This window comes from Lipotes vexillifer, unplaced genomic scaffold (genome assembly GCF_000442215.2).
Source record: "Lipotes vexillifer unplaced genomic scaffold, Lipotes_vexillifer_v1.1 scaffold796, whole genome shotgun sequence".
In the NCBI taxonomy this organism is placed as follows: Eukaryota; Metazoa; Chordata; class Mammalia; order Artiodactyla; family Lipotidae; genus Lipotes; species Lipotes vexillifer.
Genome location: NW_006773072.1, coordinates 668,084 through 677,354, shown reverse-complemented (window position 1 = coordinate 677,354; position 9,271 = coordinate 668,084). Strand labels below are relative to the sequence as shown.

The window sequence follows — 9,271 nt, the reverse complement described above, 5'->3', positions numbered from 1 at the left end:
CTTTCCCTTCGGTCTGTGCTGTGAGCTAAAACCCCGTTTCTTTTTGAAGGGGAAAAGTAAGGTGAGGCGAGTGAAGACCATCTATGACTGCCAGGCAGACAATGACGACGAGCTGACCTTCATGGAGGGCGAGGTGATCGTGGTCACCGGAGAGGAAGACCAGGAGTGGTGGGTATGTACCAGTCGTGAGGACCAGGGCGCCCCGGGCCTGCCAGCCCCGCCTCTTCACCAGCGGCCAGAGCTTTGAAACCGGGTCAGGAGAATTCACCTTTGCACATGCTTGAGCCTTATCACACCACAACCTGTAAGCTCTAGATATTCTCTGATTTTCCAACCAAGCTCTGCTCAGGCCCTGCCCTTCACCACCGTGCGTCCTCCTTCCCGAGTTCCCTCCTTCATCCCGCCTGCAGTTCTCTTTCCGTCAAGTGGGGCATGATCCCTGCTTCACGTGACTCTAGAAGTTTGAATGAGAATGTGTGAAACTCCTTTTACGTGAAAACCTGCTGCCCAGGTGTCAGGAAGGAAAGGCATCCCTGTCTTCCCGCCGGGGCCCTTGAAGGTGCCCCAGTTCTCGGTGGCTGCAGGGGCGGCTGACATGTCCACAGCTGTCTGGGTTGCAGCCGGAGGGAGCCTGCAGTGGGCCCTGCCAGGCACAGGTGCAGCGGGCAGAAGCCTCCTGTGCTTTTCCTAGTCGATCGTTTCCCGACCCCAGCGTGGCAATTCTTCCTTGGCAGCCTGAGCCCCTCCTGCCCAGAGGGTCGCGGCTCTGTCTGCCGAGAAAGGGACCTGTGGTTCACAGCTGAGCCAGCAGAGCCTGCTGATGCCCAGGAACGTGTGCACGTCCACACACACACACATACACACACATGCGTGCACACACGTGTACTTCTGGCTTCCCCTCCTTTGGGCCCAGACAGGGACTTCAGATTCTTGGCCACAGCTGTGGGGGTTTTGCTTGGACTGCAGCACTGGTTCAGCCAGGGGCAGTTTTGCCCTCCAGGCACATTTGACAACATCTGGAAACATTTTGATTATCAGGACCTGGGCAGGGTGGGTGCTTCCTGCTTCTGGGGGGTAGAAGCCAAGGCTTCTGCTAAGCATCTAGCAGTGTTTGGAATAGCTCCCACTCCAGAGAACCATCTGGCCCCAATGTCGGGAGTGCCGAGGTGGAGGGACCCTGGACTCTCTCCCTCTCTCTCTGACATGGGAGTCTGGCAGCTTAGACTCTTGACAAGGAGATGGACCCTAAAGGCCCAAGGTGACTCACTCTGAGGCCCTGGATGAAGCATGTCCTTTCAGTAAGCCTCAGTTTCCTCCTCTGAAAAGTGGGGCATGAGTCTAAGAACTCACGTGCACGACACCAGTTAAGACCCCGTGAGATGGGTCGGCCAGGCCTCACTCCACTCTCCAGAAGGGAAGCTGGCGGACAGTGGCCCGGGTGACCGCCCGAGGCCACAGTCCCGGTAAACGAAGGAAGCAGCCCTGGGCTGACGCGCAGCTCCTGCGCCGGCCGCCCTCTGTGCAGCAGGCACTTCATGCAGGGAAATGAGAGCGGGCCTGGATCTCTCTCCGTAACTGTCATGTGAAGCCAGCGTGCGTGTCGTTATTCTTTCTCCTCATAGGCTTCTCTTTAATGCAGTTAATGCTGGTGTAACTGAAGTTATTAGGAACTTCTGTCAGGTAACCATGGCTTACAGGTTTAGGCAGCAGACGACAAAATGGCCGTAAAACTTGCCCTCGTCCATCTCAAACTTTCACAATGTCCTCCCCCCGTACAGCAGCCAGAAAGCAGGTTCTTGGTACACAGAGGCCCTTCCATGTACATAATCGTTAGTGTAATCTCTCAACAAGCTGAGAAATAGGGGTTTTTTAGCCCCACTTTACAGACAGGAGGCTTAGCACGGTTTGCCTGAGGTCGCCCAGCAGGAAAGGTGGCCAGACAGCCTGGTTGAGCGCATTGTTGAAGCTGCAGCCTGGGCGAGACCGTGGCAGGTCAGCCCCCTCTCTGGGCCGCTGTCCCTTTGTGTATAAAGTGAGGGGGGTCATGGGACTGTACCTCGCGGGGCTGTCTGCGGGTGCAGCGATCCACGTGAATGTGGTCCCCCCCACACCCGTGTGGTGCTTGCGTGTTGTGTCTCACCGGGGCCTGCGTCCCGCCCGGGTCAGGGCCAACTCCGGGGGCTCTGACCCACCGGCCACCTCCAGCCTGACACCTCTCCTTTCTCCCTGCAGATCGGGCACATCGAAGGGCAGCCCGAGAGGAAGGGGGTCTTTCCGGTGTCCTTTGTCCACATCCTGTCTGACTAGCAAAAAGCAGAACCTTCAGACTGTCTGCACCTGTCATGCAAGACTGCTGCGTCCACGTGGCCCTGTGCTCACCGTGTATATAGCTGCTGTCACTGAACGGGAGGCTCCCGGAGGGGCCGCCGTGGGAGGGGAACGTAGCGTGTGTTGTAAATACCCTGTGGTCTCTGCCTTCGCCAGTATTAGGGTAGCCTTGGGACCCGGTGCGCCTTACTGGTTTGCCAAAGCCGTCCTTGACATCTAGCACTTACATCTCTCTCTACGCTGTTTTCCAAGCCAACAAACAAAAACAGGAATATAGGAACTGCTGGCTTTGCAAATAGAAGTGGTCTCCAGCAACCGTTGAAGGGCATAGAGTTGCCTCTCTGTTCCTGACAATACAGTATTCTCCATTGTGTTACTGAAAATGCACCATTAGCAAAGAGGTGGGTTCTGTTTTCCAGGTGAAACTTTCGGCTCCATGACAGACCAGCCTGTAGTTACCTGTGTACACAGTTTACAGCTACAAAAACCGACCTTGGTATTTATTACAGAAAAGTGCTCAGTTAAATGTAAGTGTTATTCCTTGAGCAAAATATTCACTGACCCAAAACCTTGGGTGGCATTTTGCAGTGCCCAAAGCTTCATGCAAGTTTAGACAAGTGGGTTTGCACTGTCTTAAGAGGATGAGTACCCGCCCCTGAGATATTACCTCATTATGCAAAAATAACATATCCTTCATGACTATTTTCACAGAAGTTTAAGACATCTGATGAAGTTCAACTTTCAGGAACCAAGGACTCTGCCAGAAAATATTAGCCTCTACACTATGCATGCATTTACAAGCTTACCTGAAGTCTGCCTTTTATAAAGGAATAGGATGGAGAAGTTGAACTGTACATTTTTTAAACTTGATTGCCATTAAAGGAGAAATTATAAGGTTGCAACAATACTTGCTTCCAGTCATTTGGCTTTCTCGAGAGTATGCATTTACATATCACATTATGAATTAGCATCCTTCAAATGTGCTAACGCCCCCAGTGTGTCCATTTTAAAGTCTTTTCTGAGTTTTGTTCTTGACACATTTAAACATTCAAAAGATTATTCAAGAAGATGACGAATTCAAAAGTCAGTTCTGCACATCATTTCCCCCCCCTGCAGAATCCAGGTGCCGAAACCATCCTTCTCTTTTTCCGTTTTCTTTACTAAGCCCCAGTCATACATAAGTTTTCCAATCTCCAGCTCTGTTCAGTAGACACGCTACCTTCAAGTCAATTCATAACCAAGTTTTTGAACGCTGCTATGAGTTGCACTGTGAAACACGCTCTTCCTGCCGGGAGTCTCTGCCCCTCTCGGTTTTCTTCTCATCCCAGCTGTGTACATCAGACCATTAAGAATATCGTGAGTTTTTCAGTCTTTTACGTCAGTCTGAATTTTGGGAAAGGATACAGTCATTTCACTCCACAGTCGGTGGGGCTGCTCTCTGATTCCGAGGCTCGTGTGTCGTTCTGGCGTTAAGTTTGCTTAAACTGCTGTGTTGGCAGCAGCACAGAAAACTAATATTTTTAAGCAGATAATCTTGGCGATGAGTAAGAAATGTTCATTTCACAGAAGCACAACTCCCAACCAAACCCTTAGGGGAAGCCTTCTTTAATAGAGTCTAGAGTCAGTGCTCAGTGAATATTAATTTAGTTCTGCTTAAGTGATTACTATGAAAACTTTGAATAGCCACCTAATCAATAAACCTTGCATGACAAACCTGCAACATATCAGCTGTTACTGGAAAGTGATTTTAAGCAATTGCTTCCTCAGCGTCACGGCACACGTGAACCCCACACAGAACAAGACACCGGGAGCCAGCCGACGTGCTGGTGTATGCGGCTGACAGTGTTCACAGCCTCAGTGTTTAAGCCACATGGGTATCAGGCCAGGAAGTCACTGTCTGAAGTTATTTAGTGTCCCAGTTCATTCATCTATACTTCTTAAGTTGTATTGAAGCACCATTCATTTTTGTGGCCTACGGTATTTTCAACTGATCTCAAAATAAACTGGCTTTTTAAAAAAACACAAGAGGTAGATATCTAAAATTACATGGAGTCAATGTCTATTTTTTTCCCCTTTTGGAGTGACTTTTACACAAATGCCTTTTTTTTTTTTTTTTTAGCACTTTGGGTTTTGTTTTTTTTCTTCTGGTTTTGTTTTTGTTTTCCATCAGGAATTTGAGTTCTCTCTAACCCAGCTTACTGTGGGACATAGGAAAACTAGGTATAAGTACCTTTGGCGACCTTGGTTGAGTTTGAATCTGGTATTGTTCTTAAACTCAGTGATCCACTATCTGCAATTTTGTACATGATATAGAGTATTTTGAAGGTATGGAACCTATGGAAAAAATAGCTAATTAGTTCTTTCTCCCCCCCCCCCAGAGGGGAAAGTTATGTTCTGCAAATAGTGTGTGTCTTATTTTACTGTTGAACAGCAATTGCTATTTATTTTTTTATTGCCTAGAACTTTCAACATGTTGTATAGGAATCCCATAGCACCACGAGTTAAATTCCAAATTCCCATCTGGATGTTACGCTCAAACATCAGTACACTCGTCATTTCACATGTATTTAATGTGACAGTTTTCAAGTACTGTATGTGTTAATTTCTACTTTTTTTAATATTTAAAATTGCTTTTAAATAAACATATTCTCAGTTGATCCCAAACATCTGACATCAGGCCATTTTGTGAGTTGTCCACTACTCTTCTGATTGGAGGAAATCAAAACTTCACTTGGCTCTGCTTTTGGCAGGGTGTAGGTAACACAGGTCATTCATCTTCTGCATTAAAGCTCACTTTGGTTAAATAATGTGCTTCCCTCTCCTCAGCTTACGAACCATGGACCTCAATGTTTTGGTTTTCCCTCCCTCCCTCCCCGCCCCCCCGCCCAATTCCCACTCCCACCTCCAGGCACCCAGCCTGCATTCATGAAGGTTACATGTTGATGCATTAAAAGCTCTTGGATGGTACCCAGCACAGACCAAGCGCTGTGCATGTACTTGTGTCATGTTGCTGTCACCACTGGTGCCACTGCACCATGAGCAGACCCAGGTCCAGGCACTGGGCAGCGTTATCTCATCTCGCCCTCAGCAAGCCCTGCCGGCTTCACAGAGCTTGACAGGAGTCTCAGGAAGGTCCGTTACCGCGTAGCAGCCATGGGGGTCTGGGTGAGTAGTTCTGGCTCCAAGGCCATCCTCAGAATTTCCACCATGTGGGGTATGGTCAACATCATGAAATTCTAGCCAGGGAAATGCAGCCGTGGAAAGCTGACGGAGACCACAGCGTTGAAGGTTCTGAAGTGTTGGTCTCAGCATTTCTTTTGTCTCCTTTCGTGAAAGTTGGTAGATCTTGACACCTGTTCACACACCTCGGCAAGATAAACCCTACAGACCAACCTGTGGGGAAAATGGGGTTCGGCACGGAAGCCAGTGACTTTCCATCGGGATGTATCTGGGAGAGGTGACCATAATTACCTGGCTGTTTCAAGCCGTAATTACCTGGATGGCAGCCAGCTTTCCATCTAATTACAGAATGCTTCAGTGGTTGCATTGGTTATGTATTGTTTTAAACCTGGAGCAGCCTCTCTTTGAGGTCAACACACCGCCCCCCCCACCATTGAAAGCAGCCCCTCCAGTATGCTGTGAGGCCCCCGTGGCCCATCTCCCAGGGATGCTGGGAACAGGAGGGCACCCTGATCTCTCTCCCTAGGGTCCTTCAAGCCCTGGACAGTAGATGGGCCGTTGTTCCTGTACGTGGAGTCGGTCCTGTAGGAGGCAGAAATCCTCCTCCTTCCTCAGCCCATCTTCAGATGAGGAGATGCACTCGTAGGGCTGAAGTGGCTTTGCCCAAGGTCACAGTGAGTCACGGCAGCTGGTGGAGACCCAAGGCTTTGTGGCCTCGGCACCAGCCTCCCCGACCTCTCCCTCCCCAGCCCTGCGTTTCACTCCTCTCCCCTGACCCTGTGCCCCCCGCCGTATTTTTTATGTCTTCCTCCTCCCAGAATGTGGGTGTATGTGCGGCAGGGGTGGGGTGGGAGTGTTGACAATTATGGGGCAATTCAGCCTACTCTACTTTGCCCCCCATGTGTTCTCATCCATCCCAAATGGAAATCTTTCATTTCCCCAAATCTGCAGTATGTGGGTAATTTGAAGCCGGTGGGCTTCCTGGAGGAAGGGGGTTTGTGCCCATCCTGGGGGCCTGCACGACTGAGCAGGTGAAGGCAGAGAGCTTGGGCAAAGGCCAGTGGGACAGTGTGTGGCGTACCTGCAGCAGCCGGAGCAGGGACCAGTGGTGAAGGCGCAGACAGGAACCCCTCCCCAGCAGTCACGCACCCCTTCTTCCCGGGGGGCCCCTCCCACACGGGAACTGCTAACCTGCATCGCGGCCACGACCCCGGGCCCAGTGCCATATCAGCACAACCGCGCTCGTCCCAGCCACACTGTGAAGCGGAACGATTATCTTAACCCTTATTTTACAGTTTAGGAGACTGATGCTTAGGTGAAGATGTAACTTGCCAAAAGTCAAGTCGGTTGTGAGGGGCAGGGGCTGGACTCGAACCCAGAGGTCAGGGCCCCTGTAGCTCCCAGCCGTGACCTTGTGTTGCCTCTGCTGCTACTGAATGGGTCCGAGCCGGCCCACTCCAGCATTGCAGGGCAGGTCAGCTCCAGGGAAGTATAAACCAGGAAGTGCAACGAAGTTTGCAGTCCAGAGAAGTGATGGCCTTTGCAGAAGGGGCCCCGGGTGAGTAGTTCTTGGACAGCTGCTCTGCAGAGGTCGGGCTGGCATCCGGTGTCCTGGTACATGCAGCCTGTGACTGAGAAGAAAGCGGTGGTTGAGTGAGTGTGTCTGTCCATCAGCACCGCAGCCCCGTGTGCAGGCATTGAAACCCTTAAGCTCCTGAGAACAGGAATTAGAGCTCAGGTAAACACAGCTGTTGTGCAAAAATCTTACCACACAGCAAACCCTAGTCAGAGGCTCAGAAGAGGCCAGAACGTTGACCTTCAAAACCACCAGGGGAGAAGCCCTGTTCGGCTTCGCACATCTTCGGACAGGATTTAAACTTTCACTTTATAGGTCCAAGCAGATCTGGAGACGAGAGACGGCACACGTGTCATCGGCATGCTGGCCTGAGAATCCAGCAGGGCCAGGTCTTGAGTTTTGGGCCAGCGTCACCTGGGGTCCTCGGCCCTGAACCTGGAGTCTCAGGAGGGGCCCAGGGATCTGCATTTAACCGGTATCTGCAGGTGGTCCCCATGTACCGCCAGCGGGCGCGGGCCCCTCTCAGTCTCCCAACAAGAACTGTAAACCTCACCTTCCCCACATACCAGTGAGAAATCACACAGATCTCAGTGCTTGACGTGCAGTTGGTGACCTCCAAGTATTCCTTGCGCGAGTGAGCACATGAAACCTCCTGGCAAAATAAGTAAAAGAACGCCCGCTGTTGAAAATGGGGGTCATGTTTGGTGGCGGGAACGTCCTCCCCAGCCAAGGGTCAGAGGGAGCCTCTGGTCCAGGTTTGCTCTGCCCACTGCATACTGCTGACTCTCACCCAGTAAACAGGAGGCCTGACAATGGGCCTCTTTCTATGGTGCATTAAGCTGCAGAACAAAGACGCACAAGAATACGTTGTCTGAATGCGCAAGCTTAGTTCCTGCTCAGCTGGAACCACTTAGAAAACCCAGACACCAGGACTCCCCTGGCCTGCTCCACCTCCGGAGAGCAGTCTGCTGCTTCCCTATCTGGGTCCCCTTTTACAGCTCTGCCACCGTAAGAAAGCTCTGGAGCTGATGAGCCGCGAGCGCACCCAGGCTGTCCTGCTTTCCCTCCCAGACCAGTGCCGGTGGCCAGGGTCCACTCTCCAGCCTAAAGCCGAAGCTGAGTCTGGTCTGTGCCCAAGTAGGGGGTGCGGGTGATGAGCAGCTCACACGGCGAGGGGAAGGGGAGGGAGTCTGGGTAGGCAGAGAATAGGAGCAGAGTCAAAGTGAAATCAAATCGGCTGAATGTCTACAACAGCTAGACATGCATATGCCCCGTGACCCAAGGCTCCCGGGTAGAAATTGTGCACGTGCTGGGCAAAAAAACATGCTAGAGTGTCCATAGCAGGACTGTTGCTAACAGTAAAAACCTGTAAACTACCCGAATGTCCCTCCCAGCAGAATGGTTATGTAAATAGAGGCATCTTCACGCAATGTGTACAGCAATGAGAATTAACCAACCACACACAATAGGGGTGAATGTCACAAATGATGTTGATTGAGGCAAGAAGCCACACTCAGGAGAATTCACCTTTGATTCTACATAATGTACAAAAATAGGTCATATATGTGGTTACAAGTCACAATCACGGTTACCCGAAGGGGAACTTGGAAGGGAGGCTGGGGGAGGGACTTTGGGATACAGATGCTCTTCTTTCTTCTTCTGGGTGCTGGTTACACAGGTTTGGTTCAGTTTGTGAAAATTCCTCGAGCTGTTTGCTTCTGATATGTGCACTTTTCTGTGTGTGTGTTATCCTCAGTACAGTACTGATAAATGTGTAACCAGCTCTCAAAAAATATATATATATATATTTTTTTAAGGTCCTTATTTGTAGCATTTGCCAATTCCCATGGTGTAAATATTTCTACCACGGCTGAGTCCAAGCTACCAATATGATGTCGCTGAATGCCAAGATGGGAAAAGAGGTATACGATCCGTTACAATCCATTCTTGAAAGTGGGACTGAGCCAGCTCCAGCAGACCACTGGTTATACTTTAACAAAAGTGTTTTAAAAAGTAAAGTCTGCTAAAACGCAGAGGTGAAATTAGGGCTAATGAGGATAAGCCCCTTCTGACCTAGCCACCTGCTTGGCCCCATGTGAGCAACACCCATCACCTAACCCCCACCTCCCTCTACTCTTTTAAAAAAAAATGTTATAACAGCCTTATTGCAATATAATCCATATACCA

At 50.4% G+C, this 9,271-nt stretch overlaps 1 protein-coding gene across 1 annotated transcript in view; it reads left to right on the top strand.

Annotated features, from left to right (window-relative positions):
- ASAP1 (ArfGAP with SH3 domain, ankyrin repeat and PH domain 1) overlaps positions 1 to 2,307 on the top strand; it is a 273,681-nt gene extending 271,374 nt beyond the window's left edge. Inside the window, exons 28-29 of the mRNA XM_007447987.1 lie at positions 50 to 172; positions 2,233 to 2,307. Coding sequence (XP_007448049.1) covers positions 50 to 172; positions 2,233 to 2,307 — 198 coding nt within the window. The remainder of the gene's footprint in view (positions 1 to 49; positions 173 to 2,232) is intronic.
- The last annotated feature ends 6,964 nt before the right edge of the window (positions 2,308 to 9,271 follow it).